We start from the raw sequence: 20,285 nt of genomic DNA, 5'->3' as shown, positions 1-20,285 counted from the left end.
AGCTGGAAAGGGTGAGACTCCGCGATCGAATCGAAGACTCTTCCATTGTTCCAGGTTTGGGGAAACCCCGAGACTTTCTCCCGCGAACAGGTGCCGCATTTCCCACACCTGATCCGCCGCCGCGCAAGCTCTCAAATATGACGTCTATATGACCTTTTAGAAAGTTTTCACGTCATTATTTACCTCGGGTCGAAATCTATCGAGTCCCACGTAATACACCTCGCCGATGTTCGGAGCCGACCATTACCTACGCCGGTAGGCGTTAAATCGGATCTTATTACAAGAGAAGAAATATTGTTCGGAGTTAACGGCTAAAGCCGGGGAAAAACTTTTGATTTTGTTACAGAGGAATGAAAGAAATAAAGAATAATGAAAACAAAGACGGGGGGGGGGGGGGGGGGGAAAAAGCTCTCGACGTTATACATACGCTCCGCGATTACGGTCCCGTTTAACGGCGCAGACGGAAGCGATTACACAATTAAAGAACTCAGCGCTACCGTACAGAAGAATATATAACGACGTGCTATAACAAAACTCTCCTCAAGTTTTTCCAGGACTTTGCGGGGGGTCAGGGGTAAAATGGAAAACGGAAAATGGAAAACAACGAGGCCACGCGGCGGGGACACTATTGCACGATTAAAAACTTTTCCACTAACTCGCTTAGAATCAAAACTGCCCGGATAAGTCTGAATTAAAATAAAACTTTCAACGTTTCATCCCAGCCGGCCGGTATACGCCGAAGGGAAGAGGAAATAAAAAATAAAGATGAGAAAGCCGAAGAACCGGAGGGAACGAAGGTGAAAATAAAAGCGCAGATAATCTAATCGGGAGAAAACAAACCCGCTCGCCAAAGGATCGATAAATTACTTCGCGACGTGATTATTATTCTCACCTGATCCCGATCTCGGGGTAATTATTAAAGGGAGTGCAGATCGCGTTAATAATTACCGAATCACGTATAGGTACAAGGGATGGGGATGGATTACCTACCGGTGGTAAGAGGTAACGGGCACCTACCTACCCCTGTACCTACCCCACGTACGCGTATACCTACCGCCTGTATTTTCTTTCGAGCGACTTTCACGCGTCATTCGAGTCACGACCAAATTATCCCTGCCCGCCATGCAATTTAATCCCTATCAAAAATGTTCATCTATACGAGCAACGAATACTAAATTATTTAGCTCACGCGATACGGCGGAGGGGGATACTCGACGTATCGCCTTGGCAGCACTTGTTGTTAGCTTACACGGCGAAAGATAATCACGAGTCCCTCTGTCTCTTGGATAATATTTTCTTCGCCTCATACATAATTGATATCGAGAGGAAGCGGAGGAATAAAAAATGAACAAAAATTCGTATCGTCGAGACCTTCCCTCGCGACGTCCCTTTCATTGTCAGACGCACGATTTTGCATCGTACACAGATCGTTGCCCCAGAGCTAGTCCAGCGGCGTCTAGACGGGGTTGATGACACGGACGGTAGGCGTACGGGCGCTGTAGGGCACGTGGACGTCTCTTCTCTCCTTCCTCTCATTTTTTTCCGCCGCATCGTCCTCTCCGGCTGCGGAACGACGGAATCGCCGCGTCGCGCGAATTCGTCCCAATCGTACGAAGGGCATCGTACGTTACGGTCGTTTTTCTCGTCGCGCTCCTTCGAGTGGGGATTCTTCCGCAGCAAGGCGCTCCGACACCCCACGAGTAGTCCTGAGGGACGTGGGAATACGCGGGGACAAGGGGGGAACAGGTTGACCGAAGTGAGCGCGAGCCTTCTCTCAAGGCAAGGTTTCTTGGGAAAATCTTTGGCAGCGCGCGCGCATCGCGGGGTGTAGGGGTGTACAACGTATAGGTACACCACCCTGAGATCTCCGAGAAAATATACCGCTCGCATCGGGAATTACGTTGGGCGGAAAGGGGTGAATTTTTCAATTTTCTCTCCGCACCGCATAATAATTCTTTCAGCTCCGAAGAAAATAAAAAGCAGAAGCGAAACGATAATAATGTTAATAATAATGATGATAATAATAATAATAATAATAATAACGATAAAACCAAGGATACATACGTACGCGGTATCCGGGGAGAAATTCTTTCCGCGGCAAGTGAAAAATTCAACGTCCCTGTCATATACCTACCTGTAACATGATTGTTTTTCGTGTGCTCGGAATTCATATCCCCCAATATTGTATCCTGCAATATGTATACCGCCTGTATTCGCCGGATGATTCATTCCTTCCAAGTTCCATACGTATACATCACGCCTGGAACTGGAACGGACCGTTGATGCATCGGCGCTTCGAAATCCGGGGGTCGTATTTCCACAGGAAACGTATAAAAAATAATGGTTAATGATCGTATTTCTTTTCCCCCGTAGGCAGGCGCGCGTTTACGAGGTAGGAGGAAAACAAGCGTTCTGGGATTTTCGTCTGTTTGCCGAGGGTGGGAATCGAAACGTACAACGCCAGGGTGCACGCGGATAACGCGTCTGCGACATTACGACGATCTTAATAACGATATGAATTTGTCGGGGCAAACCTCGCGCCCGATATGTAAATCAGTTTTAAACGGTTCAAGTGCCATCTAAGGACAATTAGACGGATCGGATTAACTTGTAAAATGAATTAGTCGCGAGTTCTTAATTAGTCCGATTAGGTAAAAGTTAGTTCGGTGTACGGTGTGTGCCGAGACACATCCGGCGAGCTCGGGTATTAACCGCGGTGCTAAAATTTCACATCCCTCGACTCACGCCTCTCCTCCTCCTCCTCCTCCTCCTCCCCCTCCACCTCCACCTCCTCCTCCTCCCCCTCCCGCCCCTAGCCCCGATAATATTGCGGGTGAATAATTCGCCAAGGGTGAACCCGGAGCGTCTTAGAGGTCAGGTGTACGGTGCCAAAAATCCCCGCCTCTTCAATCAGTAGTAGTCTCCGTGCTCGGACTGAATCCGGCTGACTAGCCACGCTCGCCACCACTACGCCGGTGTAAGTTCATCAGGCGCGTTGCGACTCCGCAGGCGACACGTCCGACCAAACACGGCCCGCTACTACTGGCCACTTCGCGTCGCATAGAGCCATTCCCCGTACAACAACGTTTTGGGAGAGCGCCTGATTCTCGGCCTTCTTTTTACCGCTCACCGTGTCCACTGTTCTTTCTTTTAATCAAGTTTTAAGGGTCTATCGAGGGTCTCTCGTAATTCCCAATAATATTCCCTGTATTAAGTTTTATAGGCGGAGGCTGCGAGGCGTTAAAAGGCGTTAAAAAAGCCGGGATATGAAAAAGAAAAAAGGAGAGAATTTCGGCGCTGGAGGGGGAGGTCGAGTACTCCCAGGGGGGTTCGCGTTCGTACGGGGACGGAGCCGGAGTCGAGGATCCTCGCGTCGGTGTAGGTGTACCACCCTTGGTGAAGGTACAAGTGATGGGAGTCGTGATCGATATGGCTACTGTGGAGGCTTCGTTGGCGCTGCGCGGCGAAGGATCGTTTTCAAAGCATTAATCAGAGTCAAATTATTGCAATGGAATCCATTAACTTTGAGGCGTGTATATAGTTGCCGCCGCCGCTGCTGCTAGTGCCGCTCTCGCTGCACGAAGGCTCGACTAAATTATTAATATCATTCAATTAAATTTCTAGTTACACCGTACAGATATACCGCACGCATGGGTATAATAATTCGTACAGGTGTACCGTCTGCGGTGCGAGCATCGCGCCTCGGAATCCTTTGAACTTGGAGAAACACACGAGCCTTCGTTCGATGTGTACAAATTACCGGAATTCATATTTATTCTCGATGCGGGTAGAGTTTTCATTTCGCGCGTAATAATTATTCGCTCCCGTATACCTCCGAGCTCCGAGCTCCGAGCTCCGAGACGCCGATGAATGGAAAATAAATCTCCGCTAATCTACTTTCCGTTTGAATAATCGCCGCTTCGCGTTATCATCGTCGTCATATCCGTGGGCGGTGCGGTGAGAGTGAAAAAAATAAATAAACGAAAAGGAGCGGAGAATAAGGTTGCGAGAAGAGAAAAGGCAAAAGGTGTGTTATTATACGTCGGCGAAATTTTAATAACAACGTTTCTACATTACGTGCCTAAAAGCACACCGCTAGCGCTATTCCGCAGTAGCAGCGGCGCGAGCGGCAACACTTTCCCCGCATACGTATATTCGCGGCGAAGCCCTCGTTCCCTTCACCGTTTGCGGTGTCTCGTTGTATATCCAATTTAAAAACGATTTCTTATCTCCACGCGGATGAAATCATCGCGCGGAGTCGAGGGCCGAGGGTTGGAGGCTGAGAGCGCACCGGAGTACCGGAGTACCGGAGTCCTCGTGATCGCGTTTAACGCGGTGGAAAAAAAAACCCCGAACAAAAAAAAAAAAAAAGAATCAAGTCTTCTCCTTTTATCTTCCATCCAGATATCCGGTTCACCGATGGCAGCGGCGGGGGGGGGGGGGGGGTCGGCAGTTCGGTACATAAAGGAGCGATATTCCATTTCTCCCCGTGCCGAAACTCGACCTGAACCGCAGGCTCGTCGCTGTGCGGTGTGACGGTGGTTAGCCAGGGTATAAGGGTAGCAGCTACGTCGGGACTCGGGTGAAAAAAGCCCCCCAGTCACCGTCGAGCTTAACGGAACGGAGACACTCGTCCGTCACTGGGGGGAGGAGGGAGGGGGGGGAGGGAGGAGGGGTGGCGCGGTGCTGAGGAGAAACGGCAAAGTCAGCAGGTAGGAAGATTCGCTGGAATTAGAAACGCAGATAAGTGTTTTAAAATAAAGTTAAAAAGGATGACGGCAAAAGGTCGCTGTCGCGGCAGTCGGGCAGTCAGGCAACGTTAGCTGGCAGTTAGAGGCGAAGAGGGAGGACGGGGAAGAGGACAGAGAAGGGAGGAGAGAGGAGGAGAGAGAGAGAGAAATAGGGTATTTCATTGAACGCCCCCGGAATTCGTCGGTGGAGCCCTCTTAGCTGTGCGGCGGAAGGTGGCAACGCTGCGTCATCCTCCCTCCACCCCCGGGATAGGGAAAGCGGATAGGGAAGAGGGGAAGGAGACCGAGAGAGGAACGAGAGAAGGAGGGGAGGAGGGGAGGAGGGGAGGCGAAGAGACAGGGAGTCCGCGGGACTCACTGCTGCTGCTGCCGCGTCGAAACGTACGGAGTGCTCTCGCCGACTCGGAAAATATCCTCGCAATATCGATAAATATGATAACATTGCTCAGTTCTGCACCCGGCCTGGATTAGGGTTGCAGTTTGTGGCTCGCCGTAGTTGAGATTGTCATCGCTTATCGCTTACCGATTCGGAGTACCGCGAGTTTGAATCGTGTGCAGGCCGTGGTTGAGATATCGCGATGTGCCGCTGCTCCTGCTCCGTTTTGACGAAGGGGGTTCATCGTGCGAAATATTAGGGGACGTCGCGATACCCTCGATCGCACACACTCGAGTCGTCGTCGGTGCACCCCCAAAGCTACCGTAGCTCGAGGATTTTCCGACTCCCCCCCAAATGAAAAAAGGCTCTCGCGGGTTTTCGGTGCATCGCTGCTGCACACGCGATTATATTTCTATATAGGCGATTCGCGATTCGCTTTTTTGTGTACGCGATTCGAAAGAAGGAAAATCCGTTGGAATTGAAAACGTGCGGGGTAATATCGCTGTAGCGTACTTTTTCATCGTCGGAGCGACCGCTCTCCGGTGTGTATAAATTTCGAGGAATTAATATTAATCGATAGCCGATAGTCTAAATCGGACGCGAAAGCTCGCATCGGCCCTCGAAAATTGTTCGACGAAGAAACCGTTGCCGTTGGTGTATTTTCCGCGAGTACGAAAGGACCAGAGGACGAGAGACGCTGACGTGCTCCAGGAACGCCGCAACAATGAGAGATGTCAAATTCAAGAAAGAGGAAAAACGAGGGACGAACGCATCGCGGGGAAGGCGAAACGTATCGCGTTAACATTCGTCTTTAAATGTTGAGCGAGGGAGAGGAACTCTATGCGATCCCCTTGGGCCAGTGCAGGTGAGTGAATATCTCGACGAATCATCCCTCGCATTTATATTTCATTCGAATCACTCGATTTTCCCCGTTTCTTTCGCTCCTCTCTCGTCAATACGAGAAGCCACGCGATGCGACGCGGCGTATACCTTTTGACGCGAGTTAACCGCATGTGCAGCATCGGCATCGGCATCGGCATCGGTGGCACAGGGTGCAGATAGGGGAGTAAAATAGATATGCTCTCGTGCGGTCGAGTGTCAAACTCACCACTCCGCGCCATGATATGCACGAGACTACCACCCGATATTGAGCGGTTTCCTCGCGAAAGATTCGATATTATATTTCAAAAGCCGTTGCACGGCGGTCCCTCCGAGTTCACCGTCTGTCGCACTTTTTCACCCGAATCTCATTACCCCCGGCACCGGAGGTCACGGGAATATAACGTACCGGCGTGGTTGGTTCGTGCGTAAAAAAAAAAAATAAAAAATAAAAAAATAAACCGTACATAGTTTTTCGCGACAAACAAAAACAATGATAATACATCGCACGTTGGGTCGCCATTTTGAGTCGTCGTGCTCATCGAATGATGAAAAGCGTAGGTAAATAAATTGTTCGACCCTCGTCATAATGAGCACGAATCGATGACTCGGGGTTTCTATAAAATCCATGTACTCGTAGAACATCCTAGCGAATAGGTATAATTATTTTCCTGCAAGCTGCCGCTATCGAATGACGCCTCGTAAAAACTGCTCTAAAAACCTCGTTAATTTACGGCAGCAGCTAAGGTAAGTGCCACTAACGGGAAAGTGGAAGATCCGGTAACGAAGTCGTCTCAAACAGCTCCCCGTTTAACTACCATCTAAAGACGTCAAGTGTCGACCTTGACTAGAACCGACGAAAAGATATAAAGAAAAAGGGAAGAAGAGCTCTCCGAAACTTTTTACATCGGACCAGCGTCCGACGAATGGATGTATCGAGCGTGAGCGATATTCGCACATCCGTGCGTAAACCGGAAATTCCTCTTCTCGCGGAGATGGGGTGAAAAACAAACGAGACAGATAGAAGAAACACACAACCGCGACGAGGAGTCGAGAAACATCCGGTTCGAGTATACGAGTCTTGGGGGGAGGGGGAGGGGGCCGTAGGGGGAAAATCGTCGCAGGTGGTGCGGAGGGGTGCGGAGGGGTGCGTGGGATCGTGTCTTTCAAGATGTCGACCGCATTTCGTTAACGCCGAGACATTCCGTGCTTTCGGAACAGTTGGCAGTCAGCTGTCTTTTATCACTCGCGCGAGTTCTCCCCTCGAGAATTTCCTTGTCTCGCCTCTCGTTCCGTTTCGTTTCGTCGAGCCGTATTACGTGTACGTTACATCGCGTTGCGTTTACAACGTAACAACAACAAACCGAGGAGCGGATCCGCCTCGCCGTCGACGTCGACGTCGGCGTCGACGTCTTTCTTCGAACGGCGAACCGGCGTTGTACATTTCCCCGGTGGTATTGTAGAGCAAGCCTTATAGTTTGTAAGCGAGTTACGAATCGAGGGGGAGGAGGAAGGAGGGAAAGGATAGGAAGGGGGGAAGAGGGAGGCGGCGTGGAAACGCAGCGGCGATACACGGGGAGGCATAGTCTTCGCGGTGAATGTAACCTTGACTGTAACTGTAACCGTTGCTCCGTACCCGCTGCCAAAACTCAGGAAGGGAACAACGTCGCGTCGGCGCCGGTATAAGTAAATATCATTTAGCATAACGAATCGGTTTCCACCGGCAGCACCTTTGCTCCTCGACTCCGAACCGTAACGACGGCTCACCACGCCACCGAATCGAGCTTCCGTACTGATTTTCGTGCCATTCGTATGCGTGACATTGCCACGAGGACGCCGCGGGGGCACGGGACCCGTGGCTTTGATGTTGAGAAAATAATAATCACCGCGCAACATCGACATTTGTCAATGATTTATACGCGCGTAAAAATACAAGACCCGTGTTAGGGGATGATTTATGGCTCGGTCGTTTACAGAGATTTCAGCAATTTTTTAAACCGCGTATAAAACGTAGGGGTGGGTAAAAAAAAAACCAAGGGGAAAAATAAAAGAAAATTCTCTCCAGGGGATGATGGGTCGGTATGGTCGGATCACGCGTGTTTGGCTCGTTGCTCTTTTAAACCTCGTTTTCCTCTCGCCTTACCTACATCTGCATGATACGCGAGGTCGTACGGCGGTCGGGGAAGTGAAGAGCTGCCTCCGCCGCTCAAAAAAAGAATATTCGTATAATAATAAAATAAAGAGGCCATAATTCTCACGGGTATATATACCATGTAGGTACTTTGGCGAAAATAAGCCGGGGGAAGTCAGCCGAGAGGTAAGAAAAATCGGCGAAAGCTGATGCAGGTCTTCGCTGAGATTCTCACTCGATAAACCCGATGATATTTCTTACTTAGCAACTAACCCAATTACAAAAGAGTGCAGCCGGGCAAGAGTGAGGAAGGAACTGGGAAACTAAGGACATCGCACGAGCTGAAAAACGACGTCGAACGTAGTCTAGTTCGGCACTGTTATAAATCGAGAGTCCGTGCGCTGCGGAAGAACAAAGAGCGACCTCCCGCAAATATTAGTACCCCGCACTCGCGCACCGACCCGTCGACGATACTCGGAACCGTTCGTCGGGGCCGATTCCTTTTTCCCCTTGTTCCTTTTCGCTTCGATTCGAGCGAATTACGCCGTACCAACGTTCGTAGGAGAGAAACGAGCCTAGTTTTAATTTACTTCGTGTCATTTTACTACCCGCACGCGACGCTGAGTAGTTAAAGTTGCCCGTACCCCGACAATGCGAAAGGTGTTAAAGTATGCAGACCCGGTTCCAGCCCTGCCGGTATAGGTATACGTATATATACGTCGCTCTCTTCCGCAGAGCTCAGGTTTTACACCGTTGTTAGTTACAGCCTGTTAATTTACACGGGGAAAACTTTTCTCGGCAATAAATCCGATGGTCTCCTCGCCGCCGCTGTTGCACCGCGATTCTAAAAACTTCATCCTTCGAGTCCACTGGGAAACGAGGACCGAGAGAAGCAGGGGGGCGCCAGACCGTTAAATATATTATCGCCGAAAATCCACCGCCGACCGATTAATTCGTCGCGAATTTCGCGCTATCTCTCCTTTCGCGAAAAACTCGACGCGAGTGGCGTCTTGTCGTACAGGTGCCATGTGCAGAGGTGAAGGTAAACTGGGCGGGGAAGAAACGCGTTTGATGATTAAGTTAGAGGCACCTCTGGCGGTCTCGGCGGAGCGACGACGCTGGAGGAAAAATTTCAAAAAGAATATATTTTATCTGGTTCACGGCGTTGCGGCGGAGAGCTCGTTTTTGATTCCGAGTGAGATCTACGATTCGGGGTCCCATGCCCCGAATCGGCAGCGGTCGAATGACCTCCCGCGACCCCCTCCGGTAAGACGTATGCGAAAACAAACAACGAACGAGCGAAGAGAAGAGAGAAAAAAAATCCGCGTCGCACGCAAAGTAGAGAAATCAGTGAGCGGAAAGTGAGTCGGGCAATTTAGCTCGGTTTTGTATAAAGGAAAATCTAAATTGTCGCGGACGTGGCACGAACGCAGGTATAGTCGCAGCGACGACCTCTAGCCATTTTACTCTTGCAGCAGCAGACGGCTTTTGTTCGCCACCCCGCGTCCCGGAATCGTTCGGGTTTGCGGAGTAGTTCCCGGGACGCGGGTGAAACGGAAGCGTACGTCGTTTCCCCATTACGTCACGGGCCTTAGCCGACATCCGTGCGTTTTACAGGTATAAATAAAAAATGCCGTTCCAGAGAGGCCTTTCGAGACACTCTCAACCGCGACGCGCGGACTCGGGACCGGGGACTCGGAATCCTCGCCGTATACCCGCACCCCTCTTCCTACGAATGCGTAACACCTACGCGTGTACACGTTGAATATAGGTATATATATGCGATTACGACCGCGGCGTATCCCTCCTAAATTGGCCCCCCGAATTTCTCAATAAATAACTTTGACGTTGGAAAACTTTTAGCTTTTCCCTTTTCGTTCGCGCCTCCCGTCGTACCTACCTACCTCCGCTTTTACATCCAGCTCTCTCGCTACTCAGGCTTCGGTGTTCTCCGTTCGCGCTGAGTAGAGAGAATTATAATCCCTTCCCAACGGATTAGCCGCTAGCTTTTGGAAGCTTCGCGAATCCGAATCGGTTTTTGGCTTTACCGACTCGTTACCACCCAGCGGAGAGCCAAATTTCTCAGTAGCATTCCGCGAATAACTTACAGCCACCCCTCCCCCCCCCCCCCCCCCCCCCCCCGCTTCGAATCGAGAGCCGTTGCGACAATTAAAGATCGTAAAATCAAAAGTTGGGTCGGGGACGGAAGATTTCTCAAATTCCTGCGACCTGCGACGCGCTACCACCGATCCCCCCGCCCCGTTTTCATTTCCATTTCCATTCACCCCCAAAGTCCCGCGAATTTATGCATAAGTTATTACGAGGGTGATAACCGGCGCTGTCGGGGTTGCAGGTTGGGTCTCCATATATTCCATCGTTACTCGGAATGACCATACCCTGACGGCCGCTTGTTCGCTAAAGAGGGACCAGGAAATACCGCGCGAGTCCGACGATATTCAATAGCGAGCCGATACAAGTAAAACGTATCGCACGAAACACCTGTTTACCTAAAAAATTCTCTCTCTCTTTTTTTCGTTTCATTTATTTCACCTTTTTTTCTCTCGCCAGTTTCGGCTAACAAGCTGGTAAATAAATTCGTCCGTTCAATCCAATCTCCAGGTATGACATAATCAAAGGGAAAGATTCTCTGAAAATGAAAGGCTACGTTGAAACGTCAATTCCCGTTTGCCTTTATGGTTCCCGCCCCCCATCCCCCCCGCCCCCCCTACTTTTGTCACACTATATTCCGCCAACGGACGTCCCGTCGTTCGGGGTCTTGTAATAACGTCAAAAATCTGCGTCACCGACGAGTCAAAAGTGTCGCGAATATCCCCCGGCGATTAATCACTCGTGAATCGACGTCGCGTGTAGGTATAACATAAATATGCATACATTATAAATACATGTTTGCGTTTGATACGCACGGGATAGCTGTGCGGCTATACCTGTACCCATAGGTACAAGGGCGGCTCTACGGTGACGCGGCGTTGTAATATATTCGCGTGTGCGGGTATTGCGCGCGGTAGGCGAAGGGAGGTTTTGGCCGCACGTGAAAATTCGGGCGCGCGTGTCCGTTCTACCGTAACGGCATTCGACCCTCGGGGGGGAAAAAAAAAAAAAATCCCTATTTGCGAAATACGTCGACAACTTTCGGCGAGTACCCGCCTCTACCTACCCACGCGAAGTCGAAGCATTCGGGTGTGCAGCGCGCCCTTTCCCAGCGACAAATTGAACAACGGGAGCCCCCGCCGGGTCAGCTAATCGACCGAGTCGTCAAGTTTGACAGAAATTTGCACCCTCTCCGGCCCCCCCGCAGCGGCTTCGCCACTCGCCGCTCGAATCGCCGGCCCCGCTGCGGAATCATGCGATACGGGGAATCAGAAAGTGACTAACGAGCCAAAAATAAAGCAGAAGCGAAACAATTATAAGCGGAAATCTGCTTCATTTATTTTCGATGTTTGATTTTCGGGGGGGGGGGGTCGTCGAGGTCGGACGAACAAAAGAAATTAAATTACATTCCCTCCGTTGCGCTCCGCTTGTTCCCGCTAAATCCCTTTCGACGAACCGACGTCATGTCCTACACGTACATACGTATATCCATCGGAGTATAGAAAATAAATTTTCCCGCAAAACACGTACCTACCGACGTACGTGTTCATCCCTCTCGCGTCCGCGCTGCGATAATCGGCGGAAAAACACACCTACCGATTCACGTGCGCGAGCACAATGTCTTAAGGGTTGAATCGTGCCGTACCTTGTTATTATTATTATTTCACGCGCCTAAGCGTTCCGCCGAGCACATCCGCAGGTAGCGAGTACCTCCGTGTAGCTCATACGACGAGGATACACACGCTTCGTGTGTATCGACGTGTGCGGTAGACCGAAAATTTCAGCCACGCGGACTTCTTCTTCCCTCCTCCCCGGTAAGGTCCCGATTCCCGAACCCTCCCGGCGTCTCCGCCTCCGTTCCGTTTCGCTTCGCTTATTTTTTTCACTACCGACACACCGCGCGCGTAATGCACCCTTCTACGCTTCTCCGCTGCCCGCGTGCGGTTGTTATAAAATCCCGGAAATTTCTCCTGCCGCCTTTCAGCCCCGCTCGGTGTTACCTTTTTTGACGATTGTTGCGACGATTGCGATACCCTCGCTGTTATTGTCATTTTTATTATTATCGTTATCGCCGTTACGCATCCGAGGCTCGCGCCAACGAACACCCTCCGAGTAAATCGTCGTTACGAGCGTTTCACGCGTCCTCGGGTAATGAGCGGCGTTGATTTTCAGCACGCGTGTGTAGCGTGCGGTTAATTCGCCGAGCGTCGACGGGGTAGGTACTCCCGCTTCGCTCGGCGTATATAGGTGGTACGCCGTACCTATAGGTATGTAGTGCAAACCGCAAAATAGGGTTTCGCGTGTCGTTTTTATGGATACAATTAGAGACGGTCTACCGGGAGCACTTTGACCTTTTAACGACGATATACGTGCACGCTATGCCGGATTTTTGTGCACCTAATTACCAGCGGCGGTACTTGAATTATAACGATGTTTTCGCTCCAGATAATTTCCGTTTATTAACCTTGGATAAATCACATTTTCTACCAGGCGACGCGGCCGAATTTCATGGAAAATATTTACCCATCGGCAGCGGAGGGACTTCGCGTTATATGCCTTTGGCATGAGCCGCATTACCAGAAGCTGGAAGAACGATTCGCGTGATGTCAAATTCCTTCGCTCGTCACGAACACGGACCGCGGTCGCTTAGTTTTCGTCATGATTCAAGCGCGGCTTAACGTCGTACGGGAAATCGGATAGATGGTCGTCGAAAATTGAATTACCGGACTAAGTAGTACAACCTTTTCGGGGCAAGGAGGGAGGGAGGGGAAGGAACGACTTCGCGGGGCGAGGGTGGAGATTTAGCTTTAGGTATGCATGCGACGACGGTCTTCGGAGGAGGAATAAAGCGGACAAAATAGGCGTCACGTTTTACATGGAGTATAAGGGCGAGTGTTCTGATAAAAATAAAAAGATCAGAAAAAAAGACACGGAAAACAGAGAGAGAGAGGGAGAGAGAGAAACGAAAAAAGGACGGTATGCACACTTGGGCGTAACGGACGTGACCCTATAAAAAATATGCGGGCATAGCAGTTGAAACTTGAGACACGGCCCCGACACCCCGCACGTGATCCCTTTCCTCTTCTCAAACGCCTCCCGACCCCGGGGGTGAAATATCGCCGGGAATAAAAGTCAGACAACTTCGAGAGAATCCCGGAGTTAAGACCCGGCGTCACGGACTAACCGCTCGCGACTTGAAATTCCTCGACCGTAAGACGAAACCGCTTCCAACGGTCCGAGGACCGCGGCACGTGGATGACGGATTACCCCGCGAGTCTCGGTGAGGCGAACTTTGTAATTGGTTGCTAATTATTGAACGGTTGGCAAATCATGCGAAATGAATTCAAGCGGTTCGAGGAACAGATTTCGCCTCCGCCGAATCGTGTACGAGCCGCGCGCCCGATTATATTTTTCATCCCTCGCGCGAGTGCTGAAAAAGGGGGAGTGCGAACGAACGAACGAACGAACGAACGAACGAACCGCAACGCGGCGTTCGTTGCGCAAGTATAAAACAACAAGCGACCGCTAGATTGTCGGGAATCCGATCGAGATAAAAGCTTCGGTTTCGAAGCGTGAAAATTTTTCCATTTAATAGTCGTACGAACGAAAGGAGTACGCGTACGGGGGGGTGGAGGCCGTGTGCGCGGGATTGAAATTGAAAAGGTTTCGAGGCACATCGCGTGCTTGCGTAACGATATAATCGGACGCCTACACCGGTAGCTCGGGTACTCCTATTTGTCGATGTATGTAGGGATGTACTTCTATTGCTTCTGAAATCCAAAGTTGGAAAAAAAATCAGAGTGAAACGCATCTATTCGATTAGCGATGAAAAGAAAATAGAGAGAGAAAACTTGACGTTGAAAGCGCTTATCGCACCTCGTTGCGAACGTATGCGGAGTACGGACTTTGGAAGTAGAACTTTTCTTCTTTCGTTCGTTCCGTTTTTCTCTTTATTTTTTCTACCTCCTTCGCGACCTTTTCCGCAACGATTCCGTTTTTTTTCCCCTCGCATGATTTAGGTCCCGTATAACAAGCCACCGTTAAGACCCTCATACGTTAGCCGAGCCGGTAGCGTTAAACCTTAAAACATCATCGCGCGCGTTTCCAACCCCCGCAGCCCGAGAATCCCTCGCGCAAGGATACCGCCTAGCCCTGGACCATTTCCGTCGCAAATGCCGGATTCTCTGGACCCGCCATGCCGCGTCCGCCGTACCAGACGTCGTCCGACCCTCGATTAGAGCCCGTCCCGTCCCCGACTCGCAACCTCGTATCGGGAGACGGAGGTAAAGATTAATCCCGTTACACGGAGAGCCCCGCCTGTATACATATACCTATGTGTTTCGAATTTTGAACCAACCTCGCGACGATATCCAACTCCGATTCGCTCGACGGAGTCGACTCACCCCCTCGTCCCGTCCCCCTTTATCTCGACCGCCGCACCGCCACTGTTCGGGAGTTCGCGGAATAATTAATCAGCACGAACGGAAGAGATATTACGATAAACAACGGGGTCGGGAGTCGCGAAACAACGGGAGAGGCGGACAGCTGTGAAGTATAACTAATTATAAAGAGACGATACGAAACAAGAACGGAGAGGAGAACTGAAAGAAACACAAAGGAATGGGGAGGAAAAATAAAAATCGCGCGCTCCTTCGCCCCGAAGGGACAGGGCGTACAAAGTTTTCTGTTTGTCCCTTCGACCTACCGGTGCAGCAATTCCCTCGAGTGGTCGGCCCCGAAATCTCGACGCCAATTTAAACAAAGTTTCCGCACGTGACGGAGCTACAAACCGCACTCCGCACTCAAACTCGGTCTGAACCTTGTGAGCCTGAAACGCGTCCGGCGGTTCCGACCGCGATGCATGCGTCGGCGAAATAAAATTAATCACGGTCGACCCCAAACATCGCTGCTCCGCCAGATTCAATTAACCCATCCCGTCACGTGCGCCCCGAATCATACGTATCCTATCTTAAAACAGACGTGTTCGCTCGAGCCTCGCGGAATCCCACCCAGAAATATGAACGGAAATTCTACAATCGATGGAAATTTAATAACGACGAACGAATTGTCCTCACCCTCGCGATGCGGAGTGATTCCCATTGCGACGTGAGGAGAACATTATTTTTCGGTCAGCGAATTGATCGACCCTGGGAATAATGAACTTGAAAGCCTTTCTTTGACACGGAGAAACTTACGACTGATTACCGGGGGAACTTAGAATAAAAAGAAATCATTCGGAACGGACTCAAAATACATCAGCAGCCATTCACACGAATCATTCCAGAATTTTGGATAACCACAAGAAGTAAAGTCTTGGGATTCTTGCGAATTTGACTGCATTAATTGAGAATTCGATAAACTGTTTGAACTCGCCGATTCAGTCAGCAAATGCGAATCCCTCAGCTCAAAATACGTGAGAATAAATGAAAATATCACAGGAGAAAGGAGATGATTTTTGGCCGAAAAATAAATCATTGTTTTAACTGGGTTTAATATGCTTTTCTTACGTATTTTGACCTCAGAAATCCAAATCTGAAAGAAAAATTAACCTATCTTCAAAATTGTCCGAGTTATCGCCAATTTTCAGCTTTTTGGGGTCGAAAATTAAAAATTGATTTTTTAGTCTATCTGAATGTAATTTGAGCTCAGGAATCCGAATCCGAAAGAAAAATTGATGCATCTGCAAAAATGATCGAGTTATCCCCATTTTTTTGCATTTTTTGGTACAAATTTGAGGATATCTCGAAGGGAAAAAATCGCAGCTCAATTTGGACAACGGATTCGTGTTCCTGAGGTCAAAATACATAAGAAAAGTGCCATACGATCAATTTTAAAAAATAAAAATTTTTGGCCAAAATTTGAGATTTTTCCAAGGGGTACCCCTTACGATTTTTTCAAATTTTGGCCAAAAATTTTTATTTTTTAAAATTGATCGTATGGCACTTTTCTTATGTATTTTGACCTCAGGAACACGAATCCGTTGTCCAAATTGAGCTGCGATTTTTTCCCTTCGAGATATCCTCAAATTTATGCCAAAAATCGCGAAAAAATGGGGATAACTCGGTCATTTTTGCAGATAGATCAATTTTTCTTTCGGATTCGGATTCCTGAGCTCAAATTACACTAAGATAGACTAAAAAATGAATTTTTTATTTTTGACCCCAAAAAGCTGAAAATTAGCGATAACTCGGTCAATTTCAGAGATAGATCAATTTTTCTTTCAGATTCGGATTCCCGAGGTCAAAATACATCAGAAAAGTATAATACAATCAATTTTTAAACTACTTCACTTCTGGCCAAAAAATCGATTTTTTTTTTTGGTTCTTCAAGAGTAATCTCACGTATAATCAGCTCAGGAATCCAAATCTGAAAGCCAAAATCATCTACTCATGCAATCGATCGAGTAATCATCAATTATTCGCTGTTGAGAGCAGAAAAATTAAGATATGTCGATTGGTTTCAGTCGTAGACTCACTTTGTTTTCATCGCAATCCATGCATGGGTCGAAATATTCGAATTTCTCAATCTACCAGCAAGCCCGAACTTTGCTGGAGTCAGGTAGCCAGCAGCGTAGCGTTTTGTTATGAGACGTCACCTTCGGGGCTGAGCAGAGGTCGCGCCCCACAACAAACCGCGCACCCGTGGCTACCTGACTCCAGTTTAGGTCCCTTGTAGATCGAGAAATTCGAATATTTCGACGCAAGCATGGATTGCGACGATTCAAAGTGGGTCTACGACTAAAACCAATCGATATGTCTTAATTTTTCTGCTCCCAACAGCGAGTAATTGATGATTACTCGATCGATTGCATGAGTGGATGATTTTGGCTTTCAGATTTGGATTCCTGAGCTGATTATACGTGAGATTACTTTCGAAAAACCCAAAAAAAAATCGATTTTTGAGCAGAAAAAAATCATTTTCAATTAAATAAATACATCATTTAATTAAATAAATCATCCAATTTTAGAGATAGACCAATTTAATTTGTGCATTGGGATTCCTGGACTCAAAATACATGAGAATATATAAAAAAATAAATATTTTATTCTTGACCTCAAAACCGAAATAAAACAAGGGATACTACTTCGGATTTTTTGATTTTTGGGTCATAAATCAACATTTTTTAATATACTGTGTTTGTATATTCTGATCGCATTCGATCTCATTGTCAGTAACGCGAACGAATCCGTCGACTAGATTATGCTACGATTTCAACGTAATTCGATAATAATCCAACTCAAGTGGTTAATTGTTCTTCGTATTAACGATGAATTGTCTTGTCTGTTCGCAGTTTCGTGAGACTCTTCGTCCACGAGGGTCAAAGTATCCGCGGATGGCCTGGAATTGGAAGTCGGTGTGCCGGGAGAAGTATTTGATTTTTAACTCGGGTGAAGCCTAACGCGGGTTATGTGCGTGACGCATGCCCACCCTCTTCGGGGGCGGATTCTCCTCGCTCTCTTTATTCTGATCGCGAGTTTTACGCTCCTGTCATCGGCGGTAGCGTTTCCCGACTGGACGGACTGCCCGGCCGTTTGTCGCTGCAAGTGGACTTCCGGTAAAAAGTCAGCGCTTTGCCCCGACGCGGGGCTGACCACGCTCCCCGCTTCCCTGGACCCGGATATGCAGGTGCTGGACCTCTCCGGTAACAAAATCCTTTCGCTTCACGCGGACATGTTCAATCGCGCGGGTCTCCTGAATCTGCAACGCGTGTTCCTGAGGAACGCCGGTATATCGAAAATCGACAAGGACGCCTTCAGGGATCTCGGTATCCTCGTGGAGGTCGACCTATCGGATAACCTCATCGAGACCCTCCACCCCGATACATTTCTTGGCAACGAGAGACTGAGGATATTGATCCTGAGCGGGAACAAGCTCGTAAAACTTACGGGACCCCAGTTCCCGGATCTCCCGCATCTCAGGAACCTCGAGCTGCAACGGTGCTCCCTGAACGAGATTCACAACCAGGCGTTCGCACGAGTCACAGGACTCGAGACTCTCAGGCTCGAGGGTAATCACCTCGAGTACGTCGAGGCATTGACGTTCCTCCCGTTGATTCACCTCAAGACGCTGAGTCTCGACGGGAACCCGTGGAGCTGCGACTGTCGCCTTCGGAAAATGCGTTCGTGGATCACCCCCAACCGCTTGTACTCGGCTCCCCAAAAATGCGAGTCTCCGTCGCGCCTCGAGGGTCGTCGTTGGGAGGACGTGAAGCCCCAGGAGTTCGCCTGCGGACCGGAAGCTCTCGTCACGGCGAATTCATTCCAGGAAGAAATGAGCGGTAACCTGAGCCTCGCGTGCATGGTAACGGGAGACCCGGAGCCCGAGGTGTGGTGGCAATTCAACGGCAGTCCTCTCAACGTGACTCGCGGTGACCAGGTATTCGTCACCGAGGAGACTTACAACGGGTTCCGCAAGTGGAACAACGTGACGCTCTACAACGCCAGCGATTCGGACGCAGGCGAATACAGCTGCGTGGCGAGCAACGTCGCCGGGGTGGCGAAAGACGCGATAAGTATCGTAATACCGAGGGTCTACACGGCCCCGACGTTATCCCAAACGGACACCTGGTTGCTCTGGGTGAGTCTGGCCGGGGGCGGTGCGGCCGCTCTTTGCGCGTCGCTCCTCGCCGTACTGCTCGCGGTATGTTTATGCGGTTCTCGTCAGAAGAGTAAACGCAAAAAGGTCAAGCTACAGGGCAGCGCCAGTTTCGGGGACCAGGAGAAGAAGCTGCTGGATTTGTCGCTCACCACCACCACGAACGAGAGAATAAGCGGACGAGCCAGTCTGGAGGCGGTCAGTAGCCCGGGTGACCTCGAACTCGCCGAGAGAAGCTCTTCGCTCTGCGACCCACCGGTAAACGTGACGATCGAGAGGCACTGCAGGGACATCCACAGCCAGCTGCCTCAAGTCTTTCCGCCACCCCCGGAATTCACCACCAGTATCCTGCCCGCCGGGGTTTTTGGTAATATTTTCATATCCGTTTCGCTGGCTCAAGACGGGGAACGTCGTTACCCGGACCTCTTGGATATCCCGGTCCACGCGAGCATCTCCGATAAATCGAGCGGCCCCCCTCCGCCGATACCGACGACGTCGATCCTCTCGGGATTCGCGACTCTGCCGCGAAGACCTCTCCGCGTGTCAGACCTCAGCTCACCCTACGACAATATGGGGCCCAGAGTAACGGCGACCGGAAGCTCAACTTTTTCCCTAACGGACCCCGATCTCCGATTATCTCCGCCCCCACCTTCCCTGCTCATTCAGCCACCTATCGAATTTGTTTCTCTGTAACAAAACTCAAGTGTAAAGTGTGCGACGTGTGTAGAAAAAGTGGGGTGTGTATATGCGTCTACGTTATATTATATCCGTTTCGTATGATATACGTAAGCGCGATGTGTATACAATTTAATCGGCTGTCCTAATATTTGTTAGTTTAAAGAAAAGTAGGAGGATGAGTAAGAGATTGGAGTAAAAATAAAAAAAGAGAGCATATATATTATAGCGGGAGAAGAACGTCTCATTGTAAATATTTCATAATTTCTCGATTAAACAAAAATGAAACAAAACCAAAACCAAAAATATGAATAAGAGTAAAAGCAAAAAAATACAAGAAAAAAACCCAAAAAAAAAACAAAAAAAAACCAAAATTAAATTTAATAAGCAACTAATAATTAGTAAAATAGAGTATATGAATATATATATTATATATATATTATATAATACGATTGGAGAAATTATCTTTCATTCATTTGAACAATGTATCACTAGTTTGTTAAACATAAATAATATATATTATATGTAAATATTTGTTACTACACATACATCAGTATTTACTATGAACGCTTTGTCAATTAATAAAATGATTGAATTTTATCTACAATAATCACACCGATTATAGAAAACCGACAAGCGAATCGATACGGGTCCGATATATGCATACGGAGTCGGACCGTGACGACGAAGCTCAAGAAGACCGACGTTACAAAAGTTGAAAACGAATTTGAAAAACAGAAGGAGGGACGGGTTGAAATGCACAAGGATC

The 20,285-nt window shown here is 49.0% G+C and overlaps 1 protein-coding gene across 1 annotated transcript; it reads left to right on the top strand.

Moving 5' to 3' along the window:
• Nucleotides 1-4,710: 4,710 nt before the first annotated feature.
• LOC105691246 (leucine-rich repeat-containing protein 24-like) lies at nucleotides 4,711-20,046 on the top strand. The gene is made up of 2 exons (XM_012409590.3): nucleotides 4,711-5,992; nucleotides 17,538-20,046. Exon 2 carries the CDS (start codon nucleotides 17,654-17,656, stop codon nucleotides 19,532-19,534), a length of 1,881 nt encoding a protein of 626 aa, XP_012265013.2. The 5' UTR covers nucleotides 4,711-5,992; nucleotides 17,538-17,653; the 3' UTR covers nucleotides 19,535-20,046.
• Nucleotides 20,047-20,285: the final 239 nt, after the last annotated feature.

The sequence above is a fragment of the Athalia rosae genome, chromosome 5, assembly GCF_917208135.1.
Source record: "Athalia rosae chromosome 5, iyAthRosa1.1, whole genome shotgun sequence".
NCBI classification, from domain to species: domain Eukaryota; kingdom Metazoa; phylum Arthropoda; class Insecta; order Hymenoptera; family Athaliidae; genus Athalia; species Athalia rosae.
Note: the sequence above shows the minus strand (reverse complement) of the source record. Positions and strands in the feature narration are given on the sequence as shown.

Bases quoted from the DNA above. Each gene is read 5' to 3' on its own strand.
- LOC105691246 (XM_012409590.3), top strand. From the start codon at position 17,654: ATGTGCGTGACGCATGCCCACCCTCTTCGGGGGCGGATTCTCCTCGCT.